At 32.0% G+C, this 18,934-nt stretch overlaps 1 protein-coding gene across 1 annotated transcript in view; it reads left to right on the top strand.

Moving 5' to 3' along the window:
* LOC106458160 (thymosin beta-like) overlaps positions 1–17,390 on the top strand; it is a 30,918-nt gene extending 13,528 nt beyond the window's left edge. The window contains exons 3-6 of the mRNA XM_013917622.2: positions 13,159–13,272; positions 14,476–14,589; positions 15,141–15,254; positions 16,558–17,390. Coding sequence (XP_013773076.1) covers positions 13,159–13,272; positions 14,476–14,589; positions 15,141–15,254; positions 16,558–16,586 — 371 coding nt within the window. The 3' untranslated portion in view covers positions 16,587–17,390. The remainder of the gene's footprint in view (positions 1–13,158; positions 13,273–14,475; positions 14,590–15,140; positions 15,255–16,557) is intronic.
* The last annotated feature ends 1,544 nt before the right edge of the window (positions 17,391–18,934 follow it).

Below are 18,934 nucleotides of genomic sequence, written 5' to 3'. Positions count from 1 at the left end.
CACCCTAATCACCTGGCCATGCCGGGCCTTTACTATCGTAATCGTCTACCGTTAATAAACTCACTGAAATAGTCGCAGAAAACCACGTATAGACACAGTACAACACCGAATTCGAGAAACGATGAAGAACAGCGAACTCAGAATTAATGAATCCTCAACGTGACAGTTTCCAATCAATACGTTATAAGTTGCTCAAATTATTTTCAAATTAATGCGAATTAGTAAAACACTGGATTTTTTCAAGGGCGGAAAGTGAAGCACTAAGAGAAATTCTTCAGGGCGAAAAAACGAAGGTGCTTGAATGAATTTTAAAACTACCCTATAATATACTCAATACTGCATTCATTACTAATGCTCATATTTCAGTAAAATATTCGTAGCCGTTTTTTCTGTAGAGGTATGTAAAACTATACTCAATAATAATAAGGCTGGAGACACTGTTATACATATACATTTTTACTCTAATAAAAAGAGCATTTCCGACTATTATAACGGTGCTTAAATGGCTTCGAAAAACTTATGTTGGTAGCGAAGAATAACTTAGAAAACTTTAAAGGGTGGAAATCTCGACTTTCAAGAATCAACTTAAAAATAGCCCTACAACCTTCGCAGAAGTTTGCTTAGCAGCTGTGCATAGATTTTGGAGCAGCATACTTAGCCGTTTTTGCTGTAGGCTTCAGTGCTTGAATGGCTTCGAATGGAAAATTGGCCAGTAGCGATGAAAATACTGGTAAAATCTCTCTCCCTCTTTCAAGAATCAACATAAGAATAGTCGTATGACTATTGTGGTTCATGATTATTTTTTCAATTTCATACGTAAATTGAATTGATGGTTCTTTACTATTTAAGTAGCTAGAACATTCATGTAACTCATTGTTGCCATTTTAAAACGTAAAAAACCTATGCATGTTATATATATGTTTACAAAGTTTTACAAGTATGTTCAAGACAAGAAGATTTAAGTAACGAACTGTTATTAATTAAGTATGTAGCTGTTTAAAGAGGATTTGAACCAAATATAGTAGATAGAACATTTAAGAAATTTAAAAAAATGTTCAATGTTAGTTAAAAATACTACGTTAAGATCTATGTATGGAAAAACCAACAAAAGGAAACTTTAAGTTTGTTTTTATATTCCAGGATTAACAGGTCAATTATTTAAAGCTTTTTAAAAGCAACAAAACGTTTATCCCATCTTTAAACCTATATATAAGATTAAATAAATGTCAGGTAATACTAAAGATAAAATAGAATTGGAAGATAAAACTGAGATTTACAAAGTAGAATGTTAGTATATTTATATTGGTCAAACTAAAAGAAATTTAAAATACAGATTACAGGAACATAAAGATTACGTAAGAAATAATAAAACGGAAAACTCGGCTGTAGCAGAACACGTAAAAACAGCACAACACACAGTTTTATGGGAACAAACTACAATTTTGCTGAACCTCGAAATATTATAGCTTTAAATGTCAGATAATCACTAGAGATAATAAATTATAAAAATAGAAATATTAAACAGAGATGAAGGGCCATCAAGTCAGTTCATTGATATTTGGTGTGATGTATTATAAGGGTTGACCAAGGAATTGTGTAAATAACAATGTATAGTACCAAAACAAGACAAAATATTAATAAAGTTTTTATGAAGACGTGTGTCCAGTTTTGTTTTATTTGGTGCTGCATTTTGTTTGTTTGTTTTAAAAGTTGTTTGCGTTGTATGGAACATAAGAAACCGTAGCCTACGTTTCTTGTTGTTTTTGATAATAGATGGCGATGCGTATATTAAACCTCTTACAGTATATTTCGGGTACTAAAAGTTTGCATATTACCGTATGTTCTACTTTGTGTTAAAATAAGGAAGGGTAAAAAGGACTATATTATCGTTTGATCTAATTTGTGTTAAAATAAGGAAGAGTAAAGAGGGCAATATCATGGCATGATCTACTTTGTGTTAAAATATGGAAGGGTAAAGAAGCCAATATCATCCTATGATTTACTTTGTGTTAAAATAAGGAAGGGTAAAGAGGGCAATAACCATAGCGCTTTTCCACTCAGTGGTATCAACGATGACAACAACGGGGAAGAAAAATATTTTTTATAAACTATATTATCAACTTGATGCAATAAAGTAAGTTTTTTTACTGAAAAATAAAATAAGAACAGAAATCATTTAATTGCAGCGCCATCTGTGTTTCTAGAGCAACAATGTAAAAGCGAAACATATTACAAATAAAAATATATAAAAAAGTGGGATAAAATTTTAATTAAACGAAAGAAGAATGAGAAACAAATCAACAATAATATAAATAAAGCAAGAAGGATAAAAAATATGATAGGCGTCTTGTTTGAAAGACAACCTTACGAGAAGCAAAGAGATTTTGTTTCTATCATTAAACTTTTTACTAGATAAATCTAACTTATCACAAGTAAAAGCCAAGTCTAGATTATTGATTATTTCCTTTTTTTTTATGTCTGTACGTCTAATCTGGAATACAAAAAGCAAGAAGAGTTGCATCAGTTATAATGAAAAGTGGGGGCTCTAAAACTGGCATCTGTTCTTCTCAAATGGAATATATCTATATCTATTGAGTAAAGTTGCATGTTTATGATTTTTACGTCATACATTTTTATTAGTATCATTATTACTGTGACCATTTTTTAAATATTTTTCCACCCACATTGGTGCCGTTTTTGCAAAATCTGTTATTAACTGACATCCAAAATATAGTTGCTAAGTTTGACTTGTATCACTTTCCGGACCTTTGTTAAATCTTTAAATAACTATCACCCATAATTTTCATTTTCGTTTTTTTTTATCGTGATCTGCTATTGGTTTTCTCCCGGAGGGAGAACAAAATGTTTCTATAATAACTGCAAAATGAAGGAATTTTTTTATAATTTCATCATTCGGCTATTTTTTGTACTCGTTGTTTTTTTTTAATCACAAAGACAAACCGTTTTTTTTTTATGTGTACAATACATCTACGTTCTTGCCCTTTACTCGTGGACAGAATGTATTAGAATATTAAATCGCAAACGACCCGACTATTAATGACTGCCCTTGCTCCCTATGACGGTGGTAGCAGGAATGGAAGCAGTAAACATTATAGTTAATAGCTCAAGGCAATATGAAGCACCACGTTGTTTTGTCACTTTCATGAAAACACCGGTTTTAAGACAGGCATATTATCCGTAATTGCTGACTTAAAAAGTTAACTCAACCCACGTCTTCCTCTCGAAGTGCAAGTAGCTAACACTTCCTTATAGATGACTCGTCTATGAGAGTTTAGTTTGCATTGAAGCTGAGCAATGCTACCAGTCTTGAATCTCTTTCTAAAAATTGGCTGGAAAAGAGGTTGATGGGACACCAGCGCTTTTGAAACTAACTGTCCTTGCATCTTACACCTGGGCCGCGTCAGATACAAAACGTGACGTTCCATGTGGTGGAACACTCGTGCAGATTCAATTGAAGTTCGGCAAGCAAAAGGAAAGGACGGGAAAACACACGTGAGTAGATTTCTCGTGCGAGCCACGTTCCAATGTTGGATAAGGTAAGAAAAACAATGAGTGTTATAAGAATTAAACCATGGAAACAGGATTTAGACGTCCTGGTATAGGCAGTTAGCGAATCAAAGTTGTTCTTCTGTACTCCGTTTAAGCAACTGTTGGAATTTGCCAAGTAGATACTTTATGTCGAAGTAATAGGTAAACAAATAATCTAGTAATAAGAATAAGTACCTACAGATGACCGAGAATATCTCTTCAAATAAAAAGGATTGTCATCTGCTTAACCCTAATGACTATCAAGAACAAAAATGACAGTAGTAGGACATAGTTACAAAATGTCATTTATATATGGTCAGTTATTTTTGTATGTTTACTGAATTATCAGTGTTTGTTTGTTAGATCTACTACTCAAGCCTGCAATATTTTTTTCTTACTTATCTGTGTAAAAAAATCTGTTATAAATCATCATAAAAACGTCGTATGATGTCTTACATAGGAAATTTCCGATTAGTTAAAGTTTTCAAGCTAAACAAAACCTACAATAATAAATACCTCTTTATACATAATATGTTAAAACGCTTGGATCTTTTCTGTTTCATGCACCGCGTTCAAATAGAAGAAAATGTATATTTATATTTTAATGCTGATGTCATCCTTACCATTTTGTTCGCATTGTTTTCGAAGGGTTGATATAGTCATCCCTACGTTTACTTCTTTTTTTGAACAGTATTTTCTTTACTTGTTCTTTTATTGCAGTGTTTCAATAGACATAGGATGGTTGTATTTATAACCAAATTCTAAATACAATGAGGTTCCAACTGTAATATTCATTGTTTATCTATTATTGGCTGGTAATTCACGTTTCGCCATGTACTTAAGCTTTTTAAAGAAACACAAAATTTTGGTAAAAAAATTGACTTCAATGGGTAATGATTACATCGTTTACACACAAAACAAAATTAAATACCACTAGTTAATAATACTTATAAAAGCAGATACTCTGTTTGAAACTATGTCACCTCGGTGATACTGTTTTTGAGTTACTATGTAATAAAAAAGAAGCAGAAGAATAAGAAATTTAAACTTTTTGCTATGATATTTACAGACTTCTCGGAACTTGTAACTCAGTCATTACATAGATATTGTTATAAGAGACAACACTATAGTATTGTAAAGTTCTGATGACCTATGGAGGATATATTTAAAATACCATTTCGATGAACAATCCGACTCATCCCTACATAGGCAGTGCTACCGCCTGACTATTAATGTTGTAATTATGTTTTGTTTGCTTGTTGTAACGAGAAATCTTGCTTGCTTAAAATTTGATAAAATAATTAAAATTAACGTTCCATAGTTACACAATTTTACAAACTTTATTGAAACCGTCAACGTCTTCCACATGTACATTGTTTCGATGTCCTCTACGTCATCTTCAGGAGTCATTTGCAGGACAATAATTTATATTTTTTCTCGTGTCATGTGATATTAGATTGCTTGTATTACTGTTGTTTTGGCCTAGACTATTTTGCATAAATAGATATAGCTAAAATCGTCTGCCGTTAACTGTAAAAGAAACATTTGAAGAAAAAAAGTGACAACCATTTAAATTGTTGTAATGTTAGCCTAGGTCGTTATGTTTGGGCTAATCTAACATGTTTCATTGCTGGATAAAAACTTTTCTATTATCAGAATCAAAGATTCTTAATTAATTAAATTTACCCGATGATTTTCCAAGAAATGCGACTGTAGCTTTTTTTCCCTAAAACTTTGTCTTCAAAATAAGGGTGCGTCTTATATTTCAAAAAATACGTACTTAAGGATGGGTGGAAGTTACTTTTAATCTATCAATATCATGATGATCTTTAAAGCCATGTTAAAAGCTGAGACGACAGTGATATTAAGACTTTTCTTGTTTGTAATTAAGCACAAAGCTACACAATGGGCTATTTGTGCTCTGCCCATCACGGATATCCAAACCCGGTTTTTGGAGTTGTAAGTCAGCTGTGCCACTGTGGGACGATATTAAGGCAGTTTTTATGTCTATTTTTTAAATAATTTATTCATTATCAGAATATAATCTGATAATATAATATAATATCTGATAATATAATCACGCATTTTGTTTATATGTTCTATATGGATAAAGTGTTTTTCAATAATGGTCAGTATTATTGTTTGGTTTCATTAAGTGCCAAGCTACACAACAAGCTCTCTACTCTGTGCCCACTGTAGGAATCGAATCCCGAGTTTTTGCGTTATAAACTCTCAAATTTACCGCTGAACCACCAGGTGACAGGCAAATATTCTATAAATGGCTTGCTTCACACACCGTTTAATTGACCAATTGCGGAACTTGTTTAATAATTAACTGTTTTTGAACTGTTGTTGAATTTCGTGCAAAGCTACTCGAGGACTATCTGTGCAAGTCTTTCTTAATTTTGAAGTGATAGACTAGAAGTAATTCGAATGCTCTAACCAGGCTTTACCAGATCAACTGCTGTTAAAAACGAATGATAACAAATGCATTTGTTTGTTCTACATGCCAAAAGGTATGGTTTTTATTTATCGACTCCTTTTTTTTCGTTTAATTAAATTTATAAAAAAAGTCATTTTTGTTCCAAGGTTATCATAAGTTGTTCGAATAACAAAAGTAAAAACTTTCAACTTTAGTGATCAAGGCTTTCAAATACAATTTGACCTCGTGTTTGTTCCAATTACCAAGCCTTTTTGATCAGTTGACGGGGGGAGGGGGAAGGTTAATTCCAACATCAATTATGGTCTGAAGATGCTTTCAGACGTGATAAATATAATCTGTTTGAGAACATCGGAAATCTGATGTAATTTCCTTCACGCCCTGTGTGCCGAAGAAATCTCCAATATCAGATTTAATACATCGACATCCATATAATCCTAGTGGTTTACGTGATGGTCTGTGAACACAAGAATTAGTTGTTCGCGTCTCGTTACCTCAACAATACGCTCACTTTGTTGACATGGGCATGTCGAACAATAACTTCCATCCGTTGAGAAAGACAGCAGAAAATTACCTCAACTATTACGTCCCGTGATAGACATAGGCTTCACGAGTCATTGTGTCCACATACGGTGATCTGACAACTGCCCCTCTGTAGCTATATCTTATTATATTAAAATAACTGACTAAAATAGGGGGAAAAACATAGTTCTTGTATTTCATAGAAGAAAAATTATCCAAAACTGTTTAAATAAGAGAAAATAACACATGTTTCATGTTAAATTTTGTTTATTGTAATAAAATAAGAATGTTGAACTACGCAAAGTTATATAACGTAAGTACATGTTTAAATAAGAGAAAATAACACAGGTTTCATGTTAAATTTTGTTTATTGTAATAAGATAAGAATGTTGAACTATGCAAAGTTATATAATGTAAGTACATGTTTAAATAAGAGAAAATAACACAGGTTTCATGTTAAATTTTGTTTATTGTAATAAAATAAGAATGTTGAACTACGCAAAGTTATATAACGTAAGTACACAATAACTGTAATTTATGAGCTATTCCTCTCAAAAAGTCCAACAAGTTGAGGTTTTGAAAATCTTCTACGGTTTTTGTTACCCTGATAGTTGATACTTTAGACAAGTCGTTCTTTATAAAATATAAGAAATATGTATTATTTTTCCTATTTTAGTCGGTTATATTAATATAAGAAGATTTGGCTGCGGGGGTCACTTATTCGGGGGAGTTGTCCTACAACCTCCGCATACCTATCCTCGGTTTCGAGATGGTTTAAAAACAAAACAAAATTCTGATAAGTTTGTTGGTTTTATAATTAAGCGCAAAGCTACACAATGGACTATCTGTACTCTGCCCACCACGGGTATCGAAACCCGGTTTCTAGCGTCCCCAGACATACCGCTGTGCCACTAATGGGCGTCTGATAAGAATTATACGACTAAACAGGGCTGTCACATTAGTAGTATTCACTAGAGTGATTTATTTACAGTGGCTTTTATTATTAAACTTATTAAAACCGAAAAATGTAAATAAAAATGATAATGAATAATTACAGAGATATGGAAAGATTTTTATTGAACAAAAATTCAATTTGGTACTTTAAAAATTAGTATATATTGTTCTAAACACAAAAGAGCTCAAAACATCAAAATAAGAAAATACCGTAAATAAAAAAAAAGGTTTACTGTTATTTAGTTTGGTTCAAAACCTACAAAATCTTCATTGCTTTCACTGTCGCTTGGAAAGGAATCATTGGATCCAATATTATGATCAAAGAGAATGTCATCCTCGGTCCCATCCTTTGCGTTACTGATACCACATTTCTTAAATGACTTAATCACTTCTTACTTTTTACCACGAATTCTTCACCCACATGTAGACCTGAGCATGTGTCGGTCTCTTCCTTCGTCCTGTAGGGGTCGTAGCAAAATCTTCCTGCTGTATCCAGTTGTTCCATTCCTCTCTCATTAAAGTCTTAAAGAGTTTGTTAATAGAAACATCGAGAAGTTGCAGTTGACTTGTTAAGCTGCCGGGTATAACAGCTAGCTGTGTTTTAGCTCATTAGCTTTTTCCTTTATTTTTCAGTTTTATGAACTCTTAAAGAATCCCAGACGAGGAGAGAAGGCTTTTTTTAATAAGCCTCCTGGACGTTTCGACCAAATTTTTTCAAACCAAAGTAGTGTTCCGTCTTCATCCATCCATCCTTTTTCTTGTATGTGAACGTAGACACCGCTGGGTAAATTTTCTTTGGGCATTGTTTTTCTTTTACAAAGTAACATTGGTGGTAATTTTGTTCCATCTGCACAACATGCTAGCACCACTGTATAATGCGTTTTTTCGTGTCCAGTAGTCTTAACAGTAATAGTTTTAGTACCTTTTATATCAGTTGTTCTATTGCTTGGAACATCAAATGTTAAAGGTGTTTCATCCATGTTTGCTCTTTGAGACAATTCAAATAGAGTTTTTTTTTCTTAACTGTATAATATACTTGTGAAAAGCATAAATTTTCATCTCAAACTCATCGGGCATTCTTTGAGCAATTTTCGTTTTAGTTCTCATAACTTTGCGTTTCATGAACCGTGTTATCCATGATGTATGACCAGTAAAATATTCTAAACTATTATCATATGCAATCCTCTTTGCTTTAAAAATTATCATATTTGTAGAAACGGATAGTACTTGCCTTCTCTGATCCACAACCCATTCGTACAGTTTATTTTCGAAAACTTGCCATTTTGTTTTGTTTTTCCTCGGAAATTGCGTTTATCACTTTTAATCATTTTTCAATTCTTCTTCTTGTTTGCGCCAGCAACGAATCATTTTTTCTGTTGGTGAAGGACCAAAATATTGTTACGACAGCGGGGGTCACGTGACTCTGGTAACACGTCATATTCTCGAAGGTTCCTGAATGCTCTAGCGTTTACTAGATTTCGGTATTCTTTTATATATAAGACGGTCAAGACGTGACGGCAACAATGTAATGCTGTGTAATTGAACTGCGGACAGAGAGAGAGAATATTGTTGAGTCGAGCACGTGTGACGTTCGTTGTGAATTATAGCGTTTGTTATAGCGCGACTGTGGAAATTAAGTGTATTGCAAAGTTGTATTCAGAAAGAATAAACCAGTTTTATTTAAGAAAGGACTTGTATCGCTAAAGCTTCATCGAAAAGAATTTTTACGGAAAATTAACTAACGAACCGAGACGTAACAATATCTTTCGGCAGCTATGTTTCCATGCTCTTTTGCATAATCAATCACACTTAATTTAAATTTAGCTGTGTATGACAGTTTCTTTTCTTCAGACATCGTAAGAGAAGAAAAAAATTGAACGAAAAATGAAGAAACAATTGTTTTACTCCCGAGGCCTAAGATACGGTACTTCGGCTTTCGATGACGCATCCAACTTGACAGTAAGCATGTGCCGGACTGCCGAGTATCAAATGAAAATTGAAATACCGATTAAGCGATTACCGACGCTAATTGCATAAGCGCTCCGATTGGTCAAGCGCATTGCACATTTGAATCCAAGACAAGCACTCAAAAACGATTTTTTATTTGTTAAAGTTAGGCCTGAAATGGCCTTATTCTGCTTCACATTAAACGGGGATCGTCGTATATTTACAAGATTTTTCACTCTCATCCATTATTATATTTTTCTTATTATTATCTAGGAAGCATTATAAATAGTTATGTTTTTAAAAGAAAAAAAAACTACTATTGTTATAAATAACACAATCAATTGAACTGAACTATGCATTTCTATTTAAATATATTTACACATAGCTTGTGTATATCGTGTATATATATATATATATATATATATTATTCATACCTTCAGTGTATAGGAAGCAAGGAGATTTTGACATCAAATTTTGGGGTAAAAAAGTGCGTCTTATACACCGAAAAACAGGGTAATGTGTGAGATGAAGCAGACGTCTGGATTATCGAACTTCTTCAGTGGGTAAAAAACAAATAAATAAATATGCTTTTTCCTCTTCGTTGTTATATTATAATTCAGAACGGTAAACTACAAAGTTGTGTAAGAAATAATAAGAAATATTTAGTATTGTAAGGGATAACCGTATGGATAATTGTATGGGAGTTTTCATTCAGTTAGAATATACAAAACATTCTGCATCATACACTACACTCGTGAAATATCATTCACTTACTGACTGCTGCACAAGTTAACCAAAGTTAAGCCTTTTTTTCATATAAAAGGAGAGACAGGAGTTTACCATCAAACAAATCGATTTACACCTGATAAAATGTCGGGAAAACAATAAACCAGACCAGGATAAAATAAGCCCAAAATTATATTAAACACAGGAAGTTACTGTGAATCGTTCCATGTCTTCTTGCCACTACTTATAATGAAAATGCAATATTTTTTAGACTAAGGGCATTATTACATGAAAAAGAAGACAAAAAAAAAAGATTCTGAACATGGACTAAACTTTTGTTTGTTGAGTTGCGCGCAAAGCTACTCGAGGGCTATCTATGCCAACTGTTCCTAATCTTGAAGTGATATACTAGAAGGAAGGTGGCTAATCCCACCACCCACAGCCAGTTCTTGGGATGCTCTTTACCAACGAATAGTGAGATTGAACGTCACTTTATAACACCACACAACTTAAAGGGCTAGCATGTTCTGTGACTGGGTTCGATCACGCGACCCGCATATTGCGAGTCAAGCGCCTTAACCTAAAGTTTTAAACTTGCCAGTATTTTATATTTTATCACAACTTATTTCACAAATATAGTTCTCTAAATACAAATCTGCACCATCGCTGATCGATTCTCCTGACTATTCCATAAAATATTTTAAGCGCAGTGAAAGAAATAGACTATTGATTTTCAAATTAAGATCGAATAACCACTGTTATAAAGTTTACAATGTAAATGTTATATCGCATTACAATTTTCGAGTTTATTTTGCATTATAGCATTTGTAAATATTCTTTTTAATCAATGACATTGCCACCAGAGTAGCAAAATAGTTTCTTATTTAAGACGAATTGAGTGATATGTTAATAGTTTATATATTTATTTTTAATAGAACTAGTTAAGATTGATATCTGCATGATTATTTGTGTAACATCACTTTAAACAAAATCCACGCACTGACCATCTTTTGATCATTAGTAAAATATCCTTTACTTGGGAAAATATATACTATTCCATATATTTAATACTTAATTCTTTCTTACACTGCTATACAGATTATTTAACATAATATAACATTGAAGGACAATATATATATATACTATTCCATATATTTAATACTTAATTCTTTCTTACACTGCTATACAGATTATTTAACATAATATAACATTGAAGGACAATATATATATATACTATTCCATATATTTAATACTTAATTCTTTCTTACACTGCTATACAGATTATTTAACATAATATAACATTGAAGGACAATATATATATACTATTCCATATATTTAATACTTAATTCTTTCTTACACTGCTATACAGATTATTTAACATAATATAACATTGAAGGACAATATATATATATTGATATTTAAGATATTTAATACTTAATTCTTTCTTACACTGCTATACAGATTATTTAACATAATATAACATTGAAGGACAACAAGTGACATTTCGGTCCATTAAGGTCGTTCTATATTAAACTAAATATTAATTAAAAAACAAATTCAAAGCCAGTCCTCTTCATTCAAATATTTATCAAGCTTTCCCTTAAGCTCCCTTAAATTTACTCCATCCAACAACCATGAAGGCAACCCGCTCCAAAAACCAACTATACTGTTAGAAAAGTAAAGTTTTCTTAGCTGAACATGATTCGTGCACTGCCAAAATTTATATTGTTATCCCATAGACTTACCAATCTCACCATTAAATATGAGATAAGAGGGAATCCTCAATAGCCGCGGCACTTGAAATTATTTTAGGCAGTATTAGAGTAAATTAATCTATGAGACCTTTATTGTTTGTTTTTTTATTAGCTATATTTTTGTGCGCCAGCAATACCAAGAGTGGGGCGCGCCTATACCCGATTTGATTTTATTACTCATCAGGATCTTTACTAGCCTACCCTCAAATTGAAATTCTTTCAGGTAGGATCAGAGTAGACTAATCTATAAGATCCTGGGCGTGGTCAAATATATCAATCGAAAGGGTTTGACCTCCCGAGTCCAAAACTGTAATTATATCTCAAATCGGTCAAGAGGTGACGGAGCTATGAGCTAAAAGTTTGTATTCAGAGCCATTTTATGAGCCACTATGCTGCGGCTAGAAAGATCATGCACTATCAATTCCCGTGAGAATCTTAAACACTTCAATCAGATCTTCTTTAACTCTTCTTTTTTCAAGATAAAACCATTTAAGAGTTCTTAACTTGTCCTCTGTGACAACCTTTTTATCCAATATATCACCCTAGTAGTTCTCCTCTGAACTCTTTCAAATGATTAAATGTCCTTCCTAAGGTAAGGAGCCCGAGACTGAACACAATACTTTAAATGTGACCTAGCCAGTAACCTATACAACGAAATTCTTGTTTCCTACTAACGTATACTTTCTTATCCACACCAGTACTAGCTTTATTACCATGAAAAACAAACAAAAATCTGTGAAGAAGAAAACTTTTTCCCCTTGATTTTATACACAATTCGTGTTTGACAAGAAAATGTACTAGTTATGATGAGAGAAACGTTACTTATGTCAAAAACCTCCAAGCAGTTACTGCTGATCAAAAAATCTTCCGATGATAACTCTACAATATATATATATATATATATATTTCTAAAGCAGTCGAAGTTTGAATAGTATGGAAATATTTTTTCGTATATTTATCTACAATAAATCTTACTTCTAAGTTTTATAAATTATAGTTCTGTTAGAAAAATGAACATTTATCATTTTTGATGGAATGTACAACCTAAGATTTGTCGAAACGCTTTGATACTTTGTTCGTTTACGAAACACCAAAATATTCCATTTAAAAAAGAGAGAGAGGCTTATATTTGGAATCCTGACATGGGACAACCTACTTAAATTACATGCGTCAGTGTTTTGAGTAAAACCCAGATCAGTGCTTCATGGTCTGAAGTGTGTGCAAGTAGAGTAGAACATGGCTTGACACTCTGAGTGTTTACTCTAGACATTCAACAAGAGAAGATGCACCAAAACTTGGTTGCAGGAGTAGAAGAGTTTGACAAAAGTACACTTCAGCCCACACAGACTCAAGAAAAGAACATCCTCCCGAAGGCTGAAGGTAAAACATGCACAGGATGTACACTATTTGAGGCTAGTTTTTGCTTAACAACCTAATGCATAGGTTCGGTCTTGAAGTGCTATCACATAGCTTTTATATTAACAGCAACAGTTGTGTATTGTAACAACGTCTATGCTACAAATAAAAATCGCAGCTTCTCAAACTTTTGTAATAAGATACTTAAAACGTGTGGGTTTCAGTGATTAAGCGATTGGCTTTTGTCCATTTAGATGTATAAATAACCAAGTTGGTGACGTCAGTAAACCTCCTAAGTCTTTTTAAGTTATCACACGATAATTATAGAAACTTTGCTGGTAATATTGATGTCTAATACTAATGAACGTACTGCTTTAGCATAACAAAAACCAGCTTAAGCCATACAAAATCACAAACTACTTAAACTAAGTTGTATTTAAAGTCTCCCTTCTTCTCAAAACTTTTCTGTTTCCAGTTTGGTTTTCGATTCGATACACTAAATTAAAAATTTATATACCAAACTTCAGTCGCCATTCATGAATAAATAAACGTACTTATGACGTATTTAATACGACTTTTTTTTTACTTCATGTTTGTCGTAGTAGTTACATTATGAAAATGAAATAAGTCACATATCAAATACGTGAGTGACAAAAATGTATTATTTCTTCGTGACTGGGCCTGAATATTGGTATATAAAGTACGTTTGGTCAACAAATAAATTGGAAATAAAAACTCAAAAGAATAAGAAAGTCGTAGTTAAAGCTGTATTTAGATGTTTTGTTTCATCATATCTTTTAACTTTTATATTAATTAATTTTGAATAAACACTAGCAAATCGTGTGCGTGCATGAATAAGCAACAGCATGAAAGTAATCTTGGTATCGCTAGGTGTGTTTTACGTTTGTTTATTTATTCCTGTCGAGAGACGAAACAAATATTGATATTTTCTAAGAATTTTAAGCGCGAGTTTCATTGTAAGCATCTATATTTGTAAGCAGTTAATGGATTGTCATACATAAAGTATCTTAACTATATATAGTTTATTCTTGAAAAATCTTGCGAACTTTTTTCCAGCACAAATATCTTTTATGTCTTGTTTTCAACGTATCGTAATGCATAGCAACATGTAATTTACTTTCTTTATTTCTTATTGATTGTAATCATTCTTAATGGATCTATATGACTGCCAATGTTAGGTTAAAATTTCTGTTTCTCCAACTTCAGATATCAAACAAGAAAAAGTTCATCAAGAGCTGATTGCAGATGTTGAAAATTTTAATCGGAATGTGTTAAAGCATACACAAACAGAAGAAAAGATTGTACTCCCCACGAAAGAAGGTATTGAGATTATAAAAACCAGCGCATGTAGTCCATGGATTGAAAGCTCTGTGTGTGTTGGACAACCATTAGTGCAATAACATGACAAGGAATCTTTAGAACGTGCCTGCTTAACCCTAACGAATCCTGTTTTTTTTTTTACTCTAACAAAATTGATAGCACCTTTTCGGAAAAGCATCTTAGACTAACTTTGTGTCGAGCATTTGAAATTATTTGAATGACTGCACTTACAGATAATTTCGCATGTTTTAAGCGAGATTCTGAGGAACTGCGAAGTGGTAAATACAAAGCTAACGTAAAAATTGTTTTTCTGTGTCGTTTATTTACACCATACGTCATAAAGCTGAAATTGAAGATACCTACCCTTCTAAAACAGATCATCTGAAAATACTAACTACAGAATGAATATTTCCATAAGTAAAGAAGTTGGTGTCGAACAAAAAACGTGTTCTAGTCATCCAACAAATTAGATTATTTGTGACTAACCTCGGCTAAAATGCAAGCTTATTATCCCATAACTACATTTTATGTTTTTGTTTATTTACGAGCAGAAATTAAGCAGGAGAGAGGACAACAGGAACTGTTGAAAGGAATCCAGTCCTATGATACTTCAAATCTGAAGCACGCAGAAACACGGGAAAAAAACGAACTTCCTACAAAGGAAAGTAAGTTATGGTCCGAAACACAGATGTTCTTTTTTGGTGAAAATATTGTAAAGCGTGGAGTAAGAGTTGGAACAGTTTTAAGTTAGAATAATCACGACATTTCACTCAAATAGATACTTTCTTGGTCTCGTTCAAGGGCTGGTTGCAGGAAACAATTTCCATTTAAATTTTATTGAAAGTAATTACTTCTTTAAAACAGAAACTTTTAAACTACAAAATTATGACTAGATATTCACTTATTCATGTGGCAAATCCAAAGTATTGTGATGTGAAAATAAGAACTGTTTATCTGTATGTTCTACGTTAATAACAAATCAATTGAAGATTAACTCATTGTAAATAATCACTTTGTGCGGTAAAGTAATGTCTTAAAAACAGTTGAAACTATGTGGAATTTAAGGGGAAATGTTTGTTTTAGAGCAAAGCCACATTAAACTATCTGCTGTGTCCACCGTGAGGAATCGTACCCCGGGTTTTAGCGTTGTAAACCAGTAAGCTTACCGATCTCCCACTAATTAGTCGTTAAACTTACAATTTTTAATTTGATTTAAATCATTTTACTAAGGACTCATTTCGTTCAATATAGTGTTCATCAGGTGGACTAGGATAGGAAAGAATAGTTATGGTCAGAACGCTATTTATATAAACAATGGATATGGCAGACATAGCTTGGTTAAAATACAATCGTTCAATATAGTGTTCATCAGGTGGACTAGGATAGGAAAGAATAGTTGTGGTCAGAACGCTATTTATATAAACAATGGATATGGCAGACATAGCTTGGTTAAAATACAATGGTTCAATATAGTGTTCATCAGGTGGACTAGGATAGGAAAGAATAGTTGTGGTCAGAACGCTATTTATATAAACAATGGATATGGCAGACATAGCTTGGTTAAGGATAGGAAAGAATAGTTATGGTCAGAACGCTATTTATATAAACAATGGATATGGCAGACATAGCTTGGTTAAAATACAATGATTTTATTTTCTTCTTCTTGGGAAAAAACAAACTAAGATATAGGATGTAATGTTCAAAAATTTATCAGGTTTCGATACCCGTGGTGGGCAAAGCACAGATAGCCCATTGTGTAGCTTTGTACTTAATTACAAAACAAACATCTATTTCCGAGCTCCCGCTGGGAGAGCGGTAAGTCTACGGATTTAAATGCTAAAATCAGAGGTTCGATTTCCTTCGGTGGACACAGCAGATAGCCCGAGATGGCTTTGTTATAAAAAAAATAAACACTCTATTTCCGAATAGTTACACTAATAAATTGTCTTTCCTCTATTATGTTTTTAGTTATTGAGTTAGAAAAAAAAGCAGTCTGAAGAAACCAGATACTCATTGCTTCCTTCCACACTGGTGTTGAGACTGTAGTCAAGGAACGACTGACATCTCATCATGAAGTTTTGTGTATGCTATATTGTTCACTCATATGCGGCGTTGCCTTTCTTAATGGTATTTTGTTGAAAAAAAATATGGAACGATTAGTTTTTAAAATATTCACAAAGTTTCCCTGATCATTTCTAATATCACATGTAGTCATTTTGAAAATGTTTATAAGTTTTAACATAGACTGTTTTAAAAAGTATGTTCTTATGTTTAGCATTCAGTAAAGTTCATTCACAATCAGAAACAAAAGAAAATTACTTATCTCATAGTTTACTGGATTCAGTATTTATGAATTTGAATTTTTTTTTATATTTGTGTACTATCACAAGAATTTCAATATGTTAAAAATTTTATGTATTCCACTATTCAAAATTATAAGAGAGAGACATCATCTATTTCATATTTTCATAATAGCTTTTGTTGTATACGAATATTTCCACGTTTTATTAACAAAATAGTATGCGTTGCTACTGAGCTTGAATAAATAATAAAAACGTATTTTGTTTTTACTTTATGATATTAACAATAACATGTAACAAGGGAGAAAGTAACCATAAAATTGTGACATAAATAAAACTTTACAACAATAAAGTTTAATCTTAACAAAGCGTTTCACATTCCTAACATAAAAACAAAGTTTCAAAACAAATAAATAAAACTGCTTGAATATAAAGGGACTTGTTTGATATCTAGATTTTGTACGTCACTGTACTTTAAATAAAATCCTTTCAAACAGAAAATATTTTATTTCTCTAAGTGAACTCAAACAGCATTTTATTTTTTGTTCTTTACTCGTGCTTATAGTAGTTGTCATTTGTTTCAGGTGTTCGTTACTATCTGTAATCTTTTTAAGAAATAAAATCTCGAAAAGTAACATTAAAACATACATTTTCTTTCTAGATTCTTATAAAAGAATCTTACTAAAGAAAACAAATAGAGAGCTGAAACTCTTTACTGTTTCACAATAAAAGAATATATTTCGTTGGTTTATTTGTTGTTAAGCACAAAGCTACAAAATGAGCTATATCTGCTGTGTCGAAACCCGGTTTTTATTATCATAAAACGAATGTATGAAATAACAATTGTTATGGTGAAAACGCCTTTTCCGTGTTAGCGAAACATGATTGTAATTAATTACACTTGTCATAAGACATTCTATTGGGCCTGTTATATTTTCAACACTATATTCTTTATGTAGTCCATTACATATTTTCAAGAATTAGTAGAGTGTATAATAATAATATTTCAATTACATTTATGTTCGCCATAGCCATTGTCAACGACACGTTTTGTTTGATCAAAAGCTCAGCAGGCCAGCTGGGACACAACAAGCACAGTAGTGGTCGGAACACTATTTATGTACGCCATTTGCTACAACAGAGGTTGTTATGGTGTTTATGCCTTTTCCAAGCTGACGAAGCATGATTATAAGTAACTATATTTGTCATAAGTCATATATAGTACAGAAAATCGTAGTATGAAATAATCTATTTTACTAAAAACATAATCAGATCATATTTTAAGAAAATCATATGTAATATGTTAAAATAACCATTTACAGACTCAAGTTAAAATGTATAAAAAACGAAATTTATTGCACTTGGATATGCACAAGTTGACAAGATACCCTTCAACAAAAGGATACAAATAAAGCAAAAAAATAAGAGACAAAATTCATAGGTGCCTATAAATTTACAACATTCACCCTCAAACACAGAGACACATATAGAATACAAAATGTACACTTAAAAAGGGAATACATGAAATATATACAAAATGTACGCTTAAAAAGGGAATACATGAAATATATACAAAATGTACACTTAAAAAGGGAATACATGAAATATATACAAAATGTACACTTAAAAAGTGAATACGTGAAATATATACAAAATGTACACTTAAAAAGTGAATACGTGAAATATATACAAAATGTACACTTAAAAAGGGAATACATGAAATATATACAAAATATACACTTAAAAAGGGAATACATGAAATATATGCAAAATGTACACTTAAAAAGGGAATACATGAAATATATACAAAATGTACACTTAAAAAGGGAATACATGAAATATATACAAAATGTACACTTAAAAAGGGAATACATGAAATATATACAAAATGTACACTTAAAAAGGGAATACATGAAATATATACAAAATGTACACTTAAAAAGGGATACATTGAAATATATACAAAATGTACACTTAAAAAGGATACATGAAATATATACAAATGTACACTTAAAAAGGATACTTAGAATATATACAAATATACA

Source organism: Limulus polyphemus, unplaced genomic scaffold (genome assembly GCF_000517525.1).
Source record: "Limulus polyphemus unplaced genomic scaffold, Limulus_polyphemus-2.1.2 Scaffold422, whole genome shotgun sequence".
In the NCBI taxonomy this organism is placed as follows: domain Eukaryota; kingdom Metazoa; phylum Arthropoda; class Merostomata; order Xiphosura; family Limulidae; genus Limulus; species Limulus polyphemus.
This window is presented reverse-complemented; position numbering and strand designations above follow the sequence as displayed.